The 18424-nt window shown below is 51.0% G+C and overlaps 1 protein-coding gene across 8 annotated transcripts; it reads left to right on the forward strand.

The window, feature by feature from the left end:
- The first annotated feature begins 138 nt into the window (after positions 1 to 138).
- LOC140500065 (ral guanine nucleotide dissociation stimulator-like 3) lies at positions 139 to 18079 on the forward strand. 8 transcript variants are annotated; one of them, XM_072602274.1, is made up of 31 exons: positions 139 to 764; positions 1207 to 1328; positions 1609 to 1686; positions 1978 to 2148; positions 2286 to 2387; positions 2606 to 2731; positions 2921 to 3043; positions 3130 to 3285; positions 3741 to 3901; positions 4017 to 4173; positions 4422 to 4531; positions 4714 to 4798; positions 6295 to 6519; positions 6647 to 6766; positions 6954 to 7180; positions 7551 to 7610; positions 7785 to 8029; positions 9320 to 9435; positions 11976 to 12191; positions 12301 to 12404; positions 12894 to 12978; positions 13597 to 13653; positions 13836 to 13922; positions 14283 to 14315; positions 14482 to 14603; positions 15917 to 16012; positions 16110 to 16178; positions 16274 to 16370; positions 16756 to 16923; positions 17190 to 17304; positions 17844 to 18079. In XM_072602274.1, exons 1-31 carry the CDS (start codon positions 566 to 568, stop codon positions 17945 to 17947), a joined length of 3936 nt encoding a protein of 1311 aa, XP_072458375.1. In that variant the 5' UTR covers positions 139 to 565; the 3' UTR covers positions 17948 to 18079. The 8 variants fall into 8 exon arrangements, with proteins under 8 accessions (XP_072458375.1, XP_072458376.1, XP_072458377.1 ...); XM_072602275.1 differs by lacking the exon at positions 13836 to 13922; XM_072602276.1 differs by lacking the exons at positions 16110 to 16178; positions 16274 to 16370; positions 16756 to 16923; positions 17190 to 17304; positions 17844 to 18079 and adding an exon at positions 14901 to 15045 and having other exon boundaries at positions 15917 to 16013.
- The last annotated feature ends 345 nt before the right edge of the window (positions 18080 to 18424 follow it).

The following is an 18424-nucleotide window of genomic DNA, read 5'->3' on the forward strand; positions in this document are numbered from 1 at the left end:
CTCCTTGTTTTTTCCCAGCATGCCCCGCCCAGCCTCCCAGCTGGTCCCAGTTCCCGTCCTCGTGGCGCAGAGCCAGCCAATAGGAACGATCGCGTGGGACGCGACCGGTTTCCATGGTAGCGGACAGCGGGAGGAGGGGGGAAGATGGTTTCTTAGCAACGGAGGCAGATGCTGAGAGGCTCTATCTGGACCTAGTCTGAGTGGGAGTTCCAGGGACCCTCGAATCTGAGCTGCAGGCGACAGCAGAGCTCCCTCCAGGAATGTCCAGGCGCTAACCTTTCCCACAGTCCCCTCCCGTCCTGGGACGGCCCTTCCCCGAACCTTGGGAAGAAGTCCCCAGTTCTCCTCTGTTCTTCCCGGACCTTCACTCCCCTCACCTCCTTCTCTGACTTCCCAGGATACGCTCCCCATTTTCTAGACCTCCCAGTCTTGACCACAGCCCAGGCAGATATCTTCTCTTTTCTGCACCCCAGGCATAGCCTAATTTCTGCTCCCTCCCTCCACGGGAGGCTCTGTCCTACCCTTCAGCCAGAAGCTAAGGAGACTCCCTTTCACAAGCTTAAACATGGTTCCCCTGCATTCCCCAGCTCCTGCCCCCTTCCCCAAGCCCCGTTCTCTCCGTTCCCTCCGGTCTGTCTCCTCAAGGCCAGCCGCAAAGCAACAGGCAAAACATCTACAGAGCCGTTCAGCTGTCACTTATGCTGGAGTGAAGCCTCCTGTCCATGTGCAGATTTCTGATCTGCACAAGAAAATCCAGTTGTTGGGTAAGCATGTGTATGGGGGGGTAAGGGAGAGGAGCGGGGCAGTTGAGGGGGAGTGTTGGGGGGCGGTGTTGGAAAGAAGTTGGGCTCAGGGAGAGATAAAGGAATGATACTGATCAAAACCAAGAAAGAAAGGGTGGGGAGTCAGAATATTGAGGTCAGGGTCAGACCTAAGAGAATTTGGGGAGTTCATAATTTGAGAGGAAGATCAAAGACAGGGTGCTAAGCAAGCCAGGGTCAGCAGGGGAGGGGGACATAGGAACAAAGAGAAGGATTAACAAATAGTGGACAACAGATGGAAGGAGAGATTCAGGAGGAGGGTAGGAAATGGGGTATTTGTGTATAGGACAAGGGCTGAAGGAAGGAAATGATAGTTGGAAAAGGGAGGAAATGGGAAGGAGGAGGTGGCAGTGTGGTGGGTGTTCACACCCTGCTTTGCCCCCAGAGGGCGACCGTAAGTGCTTCCATGAGAGTACTCAGTGGACCATCAAAAAGAACAAGGAAACTATTAAACAACTTCGAGAAGAGAACAAGATATCACACCAGAAGCTATCAGACTTGTTCATTGTAAGGGCTGGGGTGGATCTGGGCCGGGGGCAGGGGGGAGTAGGAGGGGAAGGAGGCTCCCATGCTCCACTGACCTTCAAGGGGAAAGCTGCATAAACCATGCCTCTGAGTCAAAGCCACCTGGGTCATGGGAGCTTCAGGAAAGTAAGGCTCCTTCCCTTTCTCTTCCAAGAGGAGAGTGTTTTTTGGGGACCTTTGCCATTGATGTCCTTACTGGTGGGTGAAACAAGCCTGGGGGTGAGGTGAGGTAGGGAATGTTTTTGGTTTGTTGACTTCACAGGGTGATGAGAAAGTGGTACGCTTGGTCATCAGAGAATGGAAGGAGGAAAAGCCTTATCTGAAAAACAAGAATGGAGAGGTAGGTTGTAAAGGTAGCCTTAGCCATGGCAGGACACTCAACCTCCAGACTCCCAGGAGGCCTTATTAATAATAGCCTCCTTTTCTGAGGTTATTATTCTGAGTCCTAGCTCCTGATTCTGAATGTGTATGTGTATACGTACACATTTTCTATACATATACACATTATAGACACATATATGATGCCTGTTATATATACACATATGATATGGTGATATGTGTATATATGCACCAGCTGTCTATATCTTTTATACACAGACATTTACATCTGTCTTCTACTCTTGACCCCCAGGAAGCCCTGGCCCTTATGGATCACCGGCTGAGTGAGAAGGTGAAACAATTGAATGCCCTTCGATATGAGGCAGAACAAAGGCAGAAACGAATAGAAGAGCTTCAGTTACAGTATTCACTTCGAGAGCTGGAGACAATTGAATTTCAAGACAATGACAGTGAGGTGGCAAAGGTGGGCATCAGGCCTTGCCCAAACCCAAGCAGGGTGGGAAAAAGAACTTGGGTGGGTTATGGTACCAGAGAGCTCACGATCAGCCAAGACCTGGAGAGAGGAGGAATCATAGCCAATCACTGCCACCTCTCCCCCAGACCATACGCAACCTGGAAAATCGGCTGGAAAAGGCCCGGCTGAAGGCTGATGAGGCAGAATACATCACTCGAGTTTACCTGCAGCTGAAAGCTTACATGCAGGTTTGGCATGTGGGAATGTTGGGGTAGAAATGGATATAAATGGGTTAGACTGTATTTTGGGGTCCTATATATAGGGACTTATTGTGAGGAAATTGCTTTCTAGGTCCAGATGAAATTAAGAGGGGGCTTGACTCTATGGTGAGGATCTGGGAAGATTAGTGGGCCCTCTTCCCTGGCTCTTAAACCTCAACCTGGCCCTCCCTTCCCCCTTCTGCCAGGAAGAGAGCCTACACTTTGAGAAAAAACTGGATGCAATGGAGGGTGAAGTCAAAAGACTAAGACATGAATTCTCAGAACTGCAGAATTTGATCCAGGATGCCACAGGTGCTCGGGATGCTGCCAAGGTAGGGCATACCCTCACCGTGGTCCTCACTGACCTCAACCTGACCAAACCATTGCATATCACCACTGAGTATGCCTGTAGGTCCAGCCTCCTGAGACTGGAGCAGGCACCCCTCCCCCTTTGTTGGGGGGCCAGAACTCTGAAGCTTAGCTTCTCCCTGATATTCTCGGCCCCTCCTCCCCCCACCTAGAGTGAACTTCAGAAGCTGGAGGAGAACTTATTCAAAGATCGGAAGGAGCGAGATAGGGTATTGATGGAGGCTAAGAAGCGAACGGAAGAGAAGAAGGTGCAGAATGAGCGGATTGAGAGGAAGGTGTGTGGACTCAGTTCAGAGGAAGCAGGGCAGGAAGGTGGCAGAACTGAGGGCACTGCCTTCCATGCCACTCATTGTATCCACAGACCCAGCAGAGAGATCAAGTACCTGTTCAGTCTGAGGAATTCCTTACAGATGCCCAGGGGACAAAAACAAGCAAGTTAAAGAATCTCTGGGCCACATACCAGACAGAGATTGCATTTGACAGGCTCAAGGTTGCCACCGGCATATCTGACCCCAGTGTGAGTTACCCAACAGGGGAAGGGGAGGCTAGGCAGGTATTCTGGCTGCTTTAGTTCACCCACCCTACCTAACTAGAAGAGGGTACTCCAGGTGGGGGGAAGAAGACTTGATGTTGTAGAGGTCCCCTGGGGGCCCTACCCCAGACACATGAAGAAATAAGCACCTATAAATTGAAGGGCATCTTCAACCCTAGACAAGATATAGAAAAGCCTGGAAGGGTCATGCAGCTGTAATCTGTCTCTGTCTCTGGTCTGTCTCTCTTTCTGTCTCTGTCTTTGTGTGTCTTTGTCACCCTGTGACCCTGGGGGTAGGTGGGTGGGGTACCCAATATGTCCCAGCGTCTGAGAACGACTCCATTTCTGCTCCATGTCTCTGACCAGGTGGGAAGGAAAGCAGTCTGGGTTCTCCTAGGTGTGTCTGTCTCCCTGAGTGAGTGGATATGGGTGGGGGGCAGTCTGTGGTGAGCAGGTTCTTAGCCCAGAGAGAGACATTTGCACACCTGGAGTCCCTGAAGCAAGAGAATGAAGTGAAGCTGACATCACTGAAAATAGAGAAGCAGCGTCTGCAGCAAGAGCTCATTCAGCTCAAGTACTCCGGGGAGGCCAAGGCCATCAGGTCTGAGGGAGGGGAGAGAAGGGGTGGGGGGCTGGACACTGGCTGAGGGATGGGATTGGCTATGATCCCAAGGACCCTCACATCTGGTCTTCCCCTTCCCCAATGCCCAACTCAGGGATCAACAGGTCTTGGTTGAGTTGCAAAAGTATCTGGACATCCAGGAGAAGCAAGTAGCAGAAGCTAAGGAGAAGATGCAAAATACCATTCTATCACTTCAGTTGGCCAAGAGTGGGGTTGAGCACCTGGCCGACAAATTGCAGCATATTCCAGTGGTATACATAAGAATCCCTGCTTCAACCCCTAAATGTGCCCCCCTCAGCCCCTTCAAGGCCCCTGTTTATGCAGCTTCAACATGTTACCCTATTATCCCTAACCCCTGGGGTCTCTCACAGACACCCCAAAACCCCCATCATTCCCTCTCTTTGAGGTATTACCTATAAACTTCCTGAGACCTTGGTTCCCCCCACTAACCACATTCCCTAGGAGAAAAGCAAAAAGGAGCTAAACCCTAATGCCTTAGATTATGTGCTGGACCTCATGGCTCAGAATGAGGAGAAGCTGCTCAAACTGCAGAGCGATATGGAGGGACAGGACGTGCCAGATCTATTGCACCAGCTTGCTGAGCGGGAGGTAGGAACCCTGATGGGCTCCAAGTGGGGAACTGCTCCAGATTTTCCCTCTTTCTATCATGCTTCCTGTTTGAATCCCCACCATTCAGTGGGGATATTTGTAAAGCCCTTAGCACAGTGTTTGGGCCAAACAAGGTACTCTTTCCCCCAGCAGCCCTTTTACCCTGTCATTTTCTCCCACAGTTCTATGCCACCCTGGAGGGGAAGCTCCCTCCTCACAATACCCGAATCTTGCTGCCTACATCAACTGCCCAGGACACCTTCTTTGGTGAGTCAGCCTGGGGGTAGGTAGGGAGAGGTTGTATCAGGCAACGAGCGAAGAACAGGCAAAGAGAGATGCACAAGAAAATCTGTGCACTGGGGGCAGGGAATGTCCTCATATCCCCCACCCCTCTTCTTTACCCTGCTCACTCATGTCTCCCCCAGATGAGGAAGAGAGTGAGGATGAGACTGGGGAGATAGTGACACGAGCATCCTTGAAGTTCCAGTCTCAGAAACTCATAGAGTCCAAAAGCAAGAAGAGAGGCCGATCTCGAAAGCGGTCATAGATGCCACACCCTCCTGGCCTGGCTGCCAGCGCCCCTCCAGGAGGGCAGTCACAGATCCCAACCTGGGCCAGTTAGAGCATCTCATGGCCTTACCCAGCCCCAGGTTCTTTCTCAAGGGCCCGAAGGATAGACCTGGGTTCTCTCCCCTTTTTCAAGATCTACTTAGAGGATCTGGGTCCCCTCCTACCTAGGAGTAAGTCTTAGCCTACCTAGCTGGGCAAGAGCAGTTTGGGGCCTTTCCCACCCCTAAGGCCTGGGAGAGTAGCAATGTCCCAGTCCCTTGGGAGGCAGGCCCAGGGCCTTGCTGGCCCAGCTCAGGGGAAGTGGGACCTAGCTCTTGACTGTTCCCACCATCAATCATAAACCTCCTGGGGCTGGGAAGGGCTCAAAGGCCCTGTATTACACTCAGGGTCCACTGCCCACCTCCCAGTGGTCTTTTTTTTTTAGGCAATAAAAATTACAATGGAGCCTGAGCTGTATTCCTGCCTCTGCCTGCCAGGGGACTCTAGTGTGGGGAGGAAGGGTCACTGGCATTGGCCCTAAAGAAAGAGGGAGGGACAAAGAGACACAGAGTCCTAGGTGTTGACGTTTGTATAGGACTGTCAGATATACGAAGTGTTTTTCATATTATCCCGTTTGCTCCTCACAACAGCCTTGTGAATTACCGTTATCCCCATTTTACAGATGAGGAAACAGGCTCAGAGGTTAAGTGACTTGACCACAGTCACACAAATAAATAGAGACAGATAAACAGGGATGTAGAGAAACAGAAACTGGCCAGGACTGCCCGGGTGGAGACTTTGGCCAAGACATTTAGAAAGATCAAGGCTGGTTAGGTTTCAGGTCCTGGTTGGGGTGAGGGGGGAGGGGCTTCCCAGGTGTGTGTACTTGAAGGGCACCTTCCCCCCAACCCCCCACCAAAGGGCTCCTGGAAGTTTGGAAAGTACTTCCCGGTTTGTCCAGTGCTAGGTGGGCAGTGGCCCGGACTCCCCGCCCTCTGACCGGCCTCCGGTCCCGTGTCCCCATCTCGGCGGTTATGGAAATAGCCCGCCCAGCACCCACCTACCTAGGCGGTCAGCGGTGCGCACCCAACCCCGCCCCCCGCCCGCAGTTTTAAGCGCCTGAGCCTGAGTGACCCCCATCCCAGCGCTCAGCTGGATCCTCGCCCCAAGGCTCCCTCCCAGCCCCCGCCTCCCTCCTCTGCCCCTTCCATCAGCGTTCCGCCAGGGCAGACCCTTCTCCCGATCCCGCCCTGGGCCGAAGCAGGAGCCCCACGGTTGCAACTGCCGGAGCCGGAGCGCTCCGCTTGCAGGCTGGTCTGTCCACTCTTCGTCTCAGTCCCTGCGCCGCCAGAGCCGGAGCCAGAGTCGGGCCAGGAGCGACCCGACCAGCTGCAGGTGTCCGAGCCATGGAGCGGCCCCCGGGAAAGGAGCTCGCTTTGGTAACCCAGAAGGAGGAAGGGGGAAGCAGGAGAAGACTCGAAGGATCGGGGAGGGAAGATAAGTCCCCTGGCCCCGGGCTTCCTCGCCGAGCCACCCCGGTCTCAAATCTGGTTCTGGTCCCCGCAGGCGCCGCTCCAGGAGTGGGGCGAAGAGGAGGTGGACGGAGCGGTGTACAATGTCATCCTGAGAAGGCAGCGCAGCCAGCGGCCTGGCCCGGGAGGGGGCCGAGAGAGGGGGAGGGGCCAGGTGAGGAATTGGGCTGGGGGAGCAGGGGGTGGGGCCAGGAGGGTGGACCTGGGGGGGGAGGCTGGAGTGTGGAGGGTTGCGGAGCAGTGTCAGGGCTGGGAGCTAGGAACTGGTAGGGGCAGGATGGGGGCCTAGGGGTTTTTGAGGTGCTTACTGCCACAGAATGATTGAGGCTCACCTCCTCAAGGCTCCAGATCCTGGGCGATCTGAAGATTTCGTGCACTATCGCACCTGCAAAGTTCGGGCGCTGCGCTCAGCGCCCCTGCAGCGTCTGGTACTGGAGCTGGTGCGCGGGGATCACGAACAGGACCCGGCCTTCGTGCCCGCCTTCCTGGCCACACACCGTGCCTTCGTGCCCACCGACCATGTGCTTCGTCTCCTGCTGCCGCTGCGGCAGGCCCCAAGACCCCAGGGGTTAGGGACCCTTTTCATTCCCATCCTCTTTCTCCATATCTCCCTGCTTGTCCATTAGGTTCCCCTCTCACCTTTCGAAATCTCGCACCTGTCAGTCCTTGCACTCCTGTTCCATAATAGGTGCTTCTTCCCAGGTCACCTCCCCCTTCATGAACTCCCCTCTCCCCAACTCCAGTAACCACACAATCACCCTAAGGACCTGCTAGTCACCCTCCCCCACCCCCACCCCCAGTTTAAGTCTTTCAGGTTGTCTTCCCCTGCTGATATTTCCTTAACCTCATGTAAATGAAACCTCCCTTCCTCCTACCATCCCTTCTATTTCCTCCTTCCAGTCTCCATTTACTGATGCTTCCCCGGGGCTGTTTTCCAGGAAAGGACCAGAGGAACAAGGTCAAGGTCACTTGGACCTGAGCCAGGAGCAGGAGTCTAGGTTAGTACTCCAAAGATGAAGGATGGATCCATGGTGGGTTCATGGGTTAGGATATGAAAGGTCAATGACTGGGCTGGAAGTAGCGAGAAGTCAGGGGTTGGTTCTGAGAAATTAGTGGTTTGATTTTAAGGGTCCATGGCTAGATCATAGCCTGAGGCTAGACTCTGGCTACAGGGCATTGATATCTGTGCTGGGCTCCTGGCTGCTGGATCATCCTCAGGATTTCAAAGATCCCCCTGCCCACTCCAACCTGGTCCAGGTTTGTACCTTTCTGAGTTGGGCAGCCCCAGGTGGGGCAGAGAGCCAAGAAGCTGAGAGGCTGCTGAAGCACTTCCAGGAGGAGGAAGAGACCAAGAAACTCCAGAAGGAGGAAGAGAGGGCCAAGGAGGCCCCAGCAGTGCCAGAGCTTTCTCATTATGGTACCTCCCCTTCTACCACCACAACCAACCCCTTTGCTTGTGGGGTCACCATCCTAGAATACTGGAATGGGGGCATTGCCTGATAACTGAAAAACCAGGATCCATCCTTCTTCTGTCCTTAAATCTGCATGGGGCAGGGGAGACCTTTCTTTTTCCAGGAGTGCCTTTGGGTAGAGTAAGAGGCAGTCGGTAGTGGAAGGAAGATGTTGGTGTTATTGTACAGGTAACCTGGGGTTTCATTCCCAACTCTGGTACATATTAGCTGTGTGACCTTAGGTAAGTCATCTTATCTCTGATAAATCTCAGCCTTCTCATCTGTTAAATAAAGACAATACCTTTTACTCCTTAGCTCACAGGGTTGTGGTAAGGAAAAGGCTTTACTAATCTCAAAGTACTTCAGGAACATTACATTCCTACTACTAATATTATTTGAAAGATAAAGGCTTCATCTTCCAGCCAGGCTTCCAACCAGGGTTAGAGCTATAAGGGACCTTTGAGATTATGTAGTTCCGTGCCCCCATTTTACAGATCTGATTCAATTCAACAAACATGTGTTAGGCATCTATCATGCTTAAAACACTGTACAGGCAGATGAAGAAAATGGAGCCCTACGTTAAATGACTTGTCCAAGGTCTCATATAGTTTTGTTGATTTGTTGCTGTTGAGTCATTTCAGTCATGTTTGAATCTTCGTGACCCCATTTGGGGTTTTCTTGGCAGAGATACTGGAGTAGTTTGCCATTTCCTTCTGCAGCTCATTTTAAAGATGAGGAAACTGAGACAAACAGGGTTAAGTGACTTGCCCAGGATCACACAGCTAGGAAGTATCTGAAGCAGCATTTGAGCTCAGGTCTTCCTTATTCCAGGGCTGGCACTCTATCCACCTAGCTGCCCCATCTCCATGCTCGGATGTAGCATAGCTGAGATGTGAACTCCTCCAATTTTGTTTCCAATGGTCTCTTTATCCACAGCACTAAGCCTCCTCTTTCCATGATTAGGCTGTATTCTGGGTCACAGCCTTCCCTTCTAACCCCCAACAATTCTCTCATCTTCCCCGGTTGCTCTTTCTCTTGTCTCTGCCTGGTTCATGTTTGGGGTTCACACCCATGTCAGAGGCTAATTATAGCTAAAGGAAGGTTTCCTCCTCCTGCCCTGTTCTCACTCTGGTCCCCAGGTCCTCTCATGACTCTAGGGGAACCATGACACCACAGCTGTTTGCTTCTGACACCTGTTGCCCCTCTCCAAGAGGGAGAAGGCCATTCTCTCTTCATTCTTAACTCCGCTTGCCCAGGGTCTCCAGGCCCAGAAAACCCCCTGGAAGAGGAAGAAGACCATGGAAAGGAGTGCCCCGAACTGCTGGATTTTAGTGTGGATGAGGTAGCTGAACAGCTGACCCTGATGGATATGGTGAGGGTAACCTTCAGCTCATCTTGACTCCACTGCTTGAAATAAGGATAGGGTCTGACATGTGGCTTAGATTTGGGGAGAGCAAATTTCAAAAGGTTAAAAGAAAAGGCTCCTACAGACTAAAAATTGATAGAGAAAATCAACTCAATAGTAGTAGTGAGAAATTCTTAGGGAGAGAATTCTGAAGAGCTAAAGAGAAACCAGTGTTTACTAAGTGAAAAAGGAGAGAGGATGTTTATAGAGATCAGTGTGAATAGACGCACAGGGAATTATTTGGCCAGTTGAAATGTTTGAAAAAAGGGCTTTGGAAAAGGTAGAAACGTGGCTAGGTAACAGGAAGTGAAGTCATTTAAGAATGGTATTGAGCATAAAAATTCAGAATGAATGGGGATTGGTGAGGAAAGTTAAGTACACTGGGATGCATTTAGGGGTTGTGGGTTTTTTTTTTCTACAATGGGGAAAATGAAAAGGATAAAAGACAGGATAGGACTGTTGAGAATGAAAAGGCTAAAAGATGGGATAGGACTGCTGCTTGAGAGGGAGGAGCATGTATTCACTCAAGGAGGGCAAAACTACTCTTTTCTGGTTTTCATACCAAGAAGAGTAGAAATGGCTTGTAGGGAGTTTATATCCAGAACAAGTAGGGTGAAGTGTTAAAATGGAACACTTAGTTGTCCTTTAAGAGTTCTAGGCATATCATAAGATAATAATAACTAGTATTTATATGGCACTATAAGGTTTGCTAAGCACTTTACAGATATTATCTCATCCCCTCAATAACAGTGGGAGGCAAATGCCATTATTATCCCCATTTTACAACTGAGGAAGGTGAGGCAGAGAGGTTAAGTGACTTGTCCAGTGTCACACAGTTTAGTAAGTGACCAAGACTGGATTTGAACTCAGGTCTTCCTGACTCTGGGCCCAGTACTCTATCCACTGCAGCACCTAGTTTCTACCGGAGTTACTTACAGATCATAGGATTATAGCTGGAGGACCTTGAAGGTCCATCCAATGCAACCATCCTTGCCCCATACATCAGGTATAGTTAGGGAGGAGAAGGTCAGGGAGGTGTCCTTACTCCAATCATCAAGATCAAAGGGGTTGGGGACAGATATTCCCTGCCCATCAGGGTAAGGGAGAAGCAAGGGAGCCAGTCACAGAACCAGGAGATCTTCGAGTTAGAAAATACCTCAGGGGTCATCTAATCCGACGCATACCTGAATCCTCTATAATATACTGCTAGAAGGTCTCCAGTGAGAGGAACTCACTACCTCCTGAGGTAGCCAGTTGGGGACAGTGCCAGTTGTTAGGATGCAAGAGAAAAGAACAAGATATAGGTGAAATGATTTGTCTGAGGTCATCTAAGGAGTGAGAAACAGAGGCAAGATTTGAACTCTGGTGATCTCAGATCTGGAGATCTAGATTCAGTTCCAGAAATCATTGGTTTTGTTTGCTTGGTTTTTTTTGGAGGCAGTCAGGATTAAGTGGCTTGCCCCAGGGTCACACAGCTAGTAAGTGTCTGAGGCTGGATTTGAACTCAGGTACTCCTGACTTCAGGGCCAGTGCTCCATCCACTGTGTCACCTGGCTGCCTTGGAATCACTGTTTAAGTGGGAGACACCAATAAATTAGAAAGGGCAACCAAGGTGGTGAAGCATCTGAAGGTTGTTCCATATGAGATCAGTTGAAGGAATTGGGGAGATATAGCCTGAAGAATAGGAGACTTAGGGAAGGACACAGTCACTGTCTTCAAGCATATAGTGAAAAGAGTGCTAGATTTGAGGCCTTGGGTTCAGATTCGAGCTTGGTCATCTCTGCCACTATGGGCAAGTCCCAACCTCTCTGGGGCTCCAGTTTCCTTATCTAGAAAATGATGATGAACTCTTTGCCCAATGAGTTCCCTTCTAGTATGAAATCTCTGAACCTTAAAGTATTCGAATTTATGATCACTGAAATATTTGTCATAAGAAAGAAGGATGAGCTATGTTCTAGATTGCAGAGGGGCAGTATTAGGAGCAATAGATGGATGTTCAAAGAAACAGATTTGAATCGGTGTCCTATCAATTGGCACTGTCCCCAACTGGCTACCTCAGAAGGTAGTGAGTTCCTCTCACTGGAGGCCTTCTAGCAAAGGCTAGATGACTACTTGACCAGTATATTATGGAGGGATTCAGGTATGCATTGGACTAGATGGTCCCTGAGGTATTTTCTGACTCTGAGATCTCCTGGTTCTGTAACTGGCTCCCTTGCTTCTCACTTACCTTGCTGGGCAGGGAACATCTGTCCCCAACCCCTGGATCCTGATAATCAATTGGAGTAAGGATACCTCCCTGGTCTTTTCCTCCCTAACTATATCTGATGCATAGGGCAAAGATGTTTGCCTTCTTCATCCCTTGCTTGGACCTCAGAACTACCATCTTACACATACTTAGAGGCCCAAGGGAGATTGGAGATTGGGGGTAGGGTAAGCAGAGAGGCTAACACTGCAGGAAGCTGCTTATGCTCAGTTGTATCTCACCCCACCTCCATCCCAATATGCAGGAACTTTTTTCTCAAGTGTGCCTTTGGGAGTGCCTGGGCTCTGTGTGGTCTCATCGGGATAAAGCAGGAGGACGTGGGACTGCCCCCTCTGTCCGAGCCACTGTGGCCCAGTTCAACGCAGTAACTAGTTGTGTGCTGAGCTCAGTGCTGGCAGGACCAGGACTGCCCCCACCCCATCGGGCCCAACGACTGGAGAAATGGATCTTCATTGCTCAGGTGTGGGGCTTTATGTGACTGGAAAGTCTCCAGAGGGCCATGGATAGGGTGCCTGGGGTCTTCAACACAGACTAATAGGATCTAACATGGCCTACCTTTTCTTACCCAGCGCTGTAGGGAGTTGAGGAACTTCTCATCCCTCCGGGCTATCCTCTCAGCACTGCAGTCCAACCCCATATACAGACTCAAGAGGAGCTGGGCAGCTGTGAGCCGGTGAGGGTTCAGGAGTAAGAGGGGAGGAGTGGCTGTAAGCGAGCCAGTGAGAGGCCAGAGAGAGGGTGCAACTTCTTCTTCCTTGATCAAAGACAGAGTAACAAGGATGGGGATAGATGGGATTGGGCAGAGATAGTTACTGTTACAGGGAGAACTGTTACAGGGAACTGGGACCAGAGTGGTTCTTCATAGCCTCAGAGGATACAACTAGGAACATTGGGCCAGAAGTGGCCAAGAGGCAGATTTAGGATTTGGGAAGTTTCCTAATGATCCTAGACACACAAAAGTGCAATGAGCTACTTGAGGAGAAAGAGACCTCCCAGATGTTATTAAAGGGGATTCCCATACAGATGGTAGCTGATGAAGATGACTCTTGACATCCCTTTTGAGATCCTGTGGATAGAAAGACTGACCAGCAGAGACCTTAAAGAGGTGCTCTCTCACCCCTGACCTTACTCCCTTCCTCCTCCCTATCTCTCTCTTCTGTAGGGAGCCACTCTCTTTGTACCGGAAACTCTCCAATATTTTCTCTGATGAGAACAATCACCTTAACAGCCGAGAGATTCTCTCCCAGGTACAGAAGGGTCTTGGATGCTGGGGACCTTGAGGTGGGAATACCCAAGCTGGATGGGGAAGGGAAACACTGAGAAGACAATGAGTGCCAGGATCTTGTAGAGCTATCACTTTGTACAGGCTTAACTTTTATCAACCTGGCACATAGTAGGTGCTTAATAAATATATGTTGACCTGAATCTGGAGGCATATAATGCTCAGGGTGGGAGATACATGCTTAGCAGTATATTTAACCAGTAGTCTTGCGTATGAACCTAGCAAGAAGTAGTGACGAGGGTCTGGGACTTCCCCTGGAAGGGATGCAGAGGCAGAAAACAGTCCCCAGTGTCCAGCACTGAAGCTCAGCCTTAGAACCTTAGCACCCCTTAGCGCACAATCCCTCCTTCCTCATGTTTCTCTCTCTTGCCTCATTTGACCCTTGAAGTTTGTGTGTTCCCAAATTGTTGGTTTCTCAGCTAAGAGGACTCTCTTCTTTTAGTGCTCAACATTTTTTGCCTTTGTGGCTAAACCTTTATTCCACAAAACACAGGTTTTCTTCCTCTGGGGGGCTCTGGTCTGGTTATTGGAAAAAGGGACTAGGATTCTATCCTTTGGGTTCTTTACCCCATTTCTACCGCAGGAAGAAGCCTCCTTGACCTCCCCTGAAGAGGAGACAGCTCCAGGAGTCCCTCCCTTGGTAAGGGACTATATTGAACTTGAGAAGGGAGGCAGGCCTGAGGAAGAAGGCTGCAAGGATTTTGTTCTGGGGGTGGGGGTGGAGGGATGGGGACAGGAATTGGGAGACATGATAGGACAGGTGGGACAGGGGTTGGGACAATAATGCCCAAGGGACTTGATCAAGTTTCTGATCAATTCTAGAAAGTGTCCCCTGGTCCTATCCCCTACCTGGGCACCTTCCTCACTGACCTTGTCATGCTGGACACAGCACTGCCTGACCTACTGGAGGTGAAAGCTTGGCCCCTGATTTCACTCCCCAATCTCATTCCACCCCCCATCTTTTCACTGTCATCCTTGCTCCTTAGACCTTTTCAGAACTACAACATCCCCTCCCTGCCCCACTGCACTGCATCAGGAGTAAGAAGACCCTGGTTTGGATCCAAAGTGCACTTTGTTTTTGATGTATCTTTAGGCAATTCCATCCCTCCCAAAGGGCCTCAGGTGTTTCCTCTGTAAATTTAAGGGGGTGGAACTAGATCTCTAAGGTCCCTTCTAGCTTTAAGTTCTATGATCCTGTGATCTATGCTGTCTTGGGGACTCTGAGCTCAGTTCTAGGTTCTGGCTTTGTTTTCTTTTCTCTGCTTCCAGGGAGATTTTATCAACTTTGAGAAGCGTCGGAAGGTAAAGGGACCTGGACAGAGGGGAAAAGGGAGGTGTGCTGGGTAATGAGGGGAAACTGGGGAGAGAGGTAAAGACCCTGGGACCAGTAGGAGGGGGAATGTCTGGGAGGTAGGGAATAGGGGGGAGGGAAGGTCCGGCAGAAAGAACCCCACCTCCCTTTTCCAAGGAATGGGAGATCCTGTCCCGGATCCAGCACCTTCAGCGTCGCTGTATGAGCTATAGCCTACCATCTCGGCCACCAGTTCTTGCTGCCTTCCGTGCCCAGCGTCCCCTCAGCGAGGAGCAGAGGTGACATGCCTGATCCCTTGCTTCCCTGTGATGCACAACCTACTTCTGACATGCCCCCAAATTAAGCCCCTAGACAATCAATCTCCTTTAAATTAAGTCCAACCTCTTGATCCTGGCCCCAACCTACCTGGTTAACTGTAGGTCAGACTATTCCCCTTCTGTTACTCAAACCATGTTCCCCATTTGTGCCCTGTTTCTTCCTTCCTGTCTCCATGCCTTTGTTTAGGTCAGCATTAGACCTGATTAGAACCATTCTCTCTTCTCCCCTTCCATGGATGTGATTCCTTCAATGGTTAGCACAGTGGCTACTACCTCCTTGAAGAAGTTTTCTTGGATTTCTCTAGCTGAAAGTGTTTTCTGCCCTCTCATATTTCAAAGAGCATGTAGCCTGCCTGGTCCTCTCCAGTGCACTTGACTCCCATACTTTTCTCCTTATTAAATGGTAAGCTCCTTTAGGGCAAGCTCTGTCTTTTATCTGTCCTTCAGCACCCAGCATACAAATAGGCACTTCCTAAATGGTCTTTGTTTTTGTTGAGCAGATCTACAATTCCTCTGGAACTCCCCTCTATCAATGCAGTCCAGCATTTGCTCTGTAACTTACAAATCTTAAGGGTTAGTTGTCTGGAAGCAATGAGACGTAAAACAAAGTGCCCAGGATGACAAGGCTAGTGTGTTTCTGAGACTAGGTTTCTGGACTGGTTTCTCTATCCACTACCCCACCATGCCTCTCTTCCTAAACACAATTCAGTGAAGCAAGCATTGATTAAATGTCTGTGTGCAAAGCCCTGTACTAGGCTCCAGGGCAAGCTTAAATAAGGCATGCTTCCTTCTGTAATAGAGCAGGACAGATAACAAATATGGTTTATGTTAGAGAGATACAAGCACCATACTATGTGAGTTATGAAGGAGAAGGTTATTACTGATTGAGGAAGGACTTCCTGAAGGATGTGGCATTTGAACTTAGCTTTAAAGGATGGGCAGGAATTCAACAGGAACAAAGTAGGGGATGAAGATTGTCAGCAAAGGTAAAGGAGGGGTGGGGTCATGCAGGGGTTAGATTTCCTTACTTTGGTTGGAACATAGAGTGACCCTTGAATTTTTGACTTGGTAGACAGCAGGGAGACATGGAGGGTTTGGGGCAGAGGCAAGGCATGATGATTGGATGTTTGTAAAATGAATTAATTGACTCATGTTCTCAACCTCATCCCTTGATGAATTCTTATCAACTGATCCCATCCCTCTGGCCCCCATCTCCATTCTTCTGATTCCAGCTGAGTCTCTGGTCCCCATTTCCTCATTCTCATCTCCCCTAGTTACCGCCTGTCCCGGGTTATTGAGCCCCCAGCTGCCTCCTGTCCCACCTCCCCCAGGATCCGGCGGCGGATAAGTCTTACTAAGAGACTTAGTGCGTGAGTCCATTTTAATCTGAGTGGAAGAATGATGAAATTATGGGGGTACCTGGGCTTCCCTTAGAGTCATATCTGACATCTCTCTCCGAATTCTTAGGAAGCTGTCTCGGGAAAGGGGTTCCTCTCCCAGCCACCAACCTGGGGACACCCCCTCTCCCACCCCCAGGTAAGACAGGCTGGAAGAGGGTAAGATTTGGAGGGCAAGGTTAGGGACTGGAGTTAAAGGAATAATAGCAGCTCTGGTTTCTATGTCTCCTGTAGTCTCTCTTCAGGTTCCTACCCATCCAGTCCTGGAGATGGGGACCCCCCGACCTTTAGCCCTCCTCCATCCCCAGGGGCCACTGGCCTGGGCCACAAGGTACGTGACCTCAACTATGCAGGGTATGGTGTGTCTGGGTGAAGAGGCAATCAGAGTAGAGGGGAAGCTGTATTGGACTGAAAGTCAGGAGACCGGGGTTCTAGTCCTGACCCTACCACTAACTAGGATCTTGAGCGAATCATTTCTCCTGTCTGACTCTCAAATTTCTCAGTTGTAAAATAGGGGAGTATCACATCAGTGTGACTGGGAGGTGTGAAGGGGCTCAAATGAAAGAATTGGAAAGGACCTTCTCCCCAAGATATGATGAGAGTGACTTACACATGGCAGGTGGGAGGGAGAGCTGTTGTATATCTCCATGTGTGATGAGTACTGAAGCCAGGAGGTGTGCTGGACGCTGGTGATCACTGGAATTTCCCCTGCCCAGGGCACCCTGGAGCTGACTCTGGGAACCGAGGCTCCTGAGCTCCAGCAGGGCCCAGCCTCCCCCGGGAGCAGTGCAGGAACTTTCCACCCAGGGCAGCAGACCCCAGATGCCTGTGTCATCAGAGTCAGCATCGACCTTGACCCTGGGAACCTCTATCGGAGCATTTTGGTAAGGAGGAGGAGCCGCCGTCTGTGTGACCTAAGCAGAGGGAGAACTGGGGTGGGAGGGGAGGTTGTCTCCACACCTAGGACATTCCCACTCTCACTGAGCGACAGTACTGCTCCCCCCTCCCCTGTCCCCTCCCCTTCTCCCCCCTTCTCTCCCTTCCTCCCCCCCTCTTGCCTCCCCCCTCCCGCCCCCCCTCCCCTCCCTGAGTGCCGAGCACCTCCCCCACTTCTCTTTCTCACGAATTCTTTCCCCGTCTCCACCCCCAGCTCACTAGCCAGGATAAAGTCCCAGGTGTGGTTCTCCGAGCTCTTCAGAAGCTGCACCTGGAGCAGCCACAGCCCCGTGACTATCAGCTGTTCCAGGTCTTGCCTGGGGATCGGGGTGAGTGGGTGTGAGAGCCCGGGGGCTGTGGTGACTGCAGGGGCCGGTGAACCCAGGGCATGGTGTGGTGGCTCAAGGCTCCAAGGGGGCAGGGACTGCAGCTGGCAGAACCCCAATTAGTAGCCCTGTGAGGAGGTGAGACCAGTCTAGTCCTTCCCTCGTCCGGAGCCTCAAGACTGAGAAAACTCCAGGGCAAACAATTCTGGCAGAAAGCCGCTTCAGGCGGGCTGGGGTTAACAAAGGGAGTTAGTGGCCCGTCAATAAGGCTTTTTGTGCAGCGGTGGGCATGGCGCTCCAGACCTAGGTTCGAAGTTTGGTACTGCCTCTTATCGGCTTGTTCCTGGGATTCCCCCTCCCACTTCGGTTTTCCGCTCGGTTACGTGAGAGGTCAAATTTCTCTAAATTGCTGTGATCCTCTGACCTCACTTCCCTCCTACCTAAGGGGAAAAAACCCCAGTAAATACACAGGAAGATAAAGCACACAGCACTAGTACGCCGACTTGATGCAATTTGACTCCATGTGGGCCTTCCACCCGCAGAGCTCCTGATCCCAGACAACGCCAATGTGTTCTATGCCATGAGCCCAGCTAGCCCTGGGGATTTCGTGCTTCGGAAGAAGGAGGCTGCTCAGTCCCCACCCTGATGACCGATTGTCCTGGCTGGGAGGGTCTCAGGCTTGGACCTGTCTGAGACCGAGGCAGAACCTGGGCCATCCCAGAGGGTTATCTGGCCGGCTCAAGGCACCGATCCCAACATGATCCCTGGTGACCCCATACCTTTGTCTCCGTGTCCTCTCTGGGAAGCTAGGACAAGTAGAGGGGAACGCCCTTGGTCCGGCCACTAGAGGGCAGGTTGTCTAGGGTTGGCTGGCATTGAGACCCAGACCTCACTTTTGGGTGGGAGGGGCAGAGTTATATCTGTGAACGTACCGGAGTCCCTTTTTCCTGCCTTCGCCCTCTTTAGGGCCCCACTAGGGGCACAGATACGTAGTCCCAGCCCCTTGCCAAAAAAGACAAGATTGAGTTTGTTTAGAAAATCAGCCAGGGGAGACATGAGCAGAAGTCTTCCCCTGCCCTCCCAGCCAGCCACCCAACCTAACCGAGGAGCCAGGCTCCAGAGA

The sequence above is a fragment of the Notamacropus eugenii genome, chromosome 4 (genome assembly GCF_028372415.1).
Source record: "Notamacropus eugenii isolate mMacEug1 chromosome 4, mMacEug1.pri_v2, whole genome shotgun sequence".
Taxonomy (NCBI): domain Eukaryota; kingdom Metazoa; phylum Chordata; class Mammalia; order Diprotodontia; family Macropodidae; genus Notamacropus; species Notamacropus eugenii.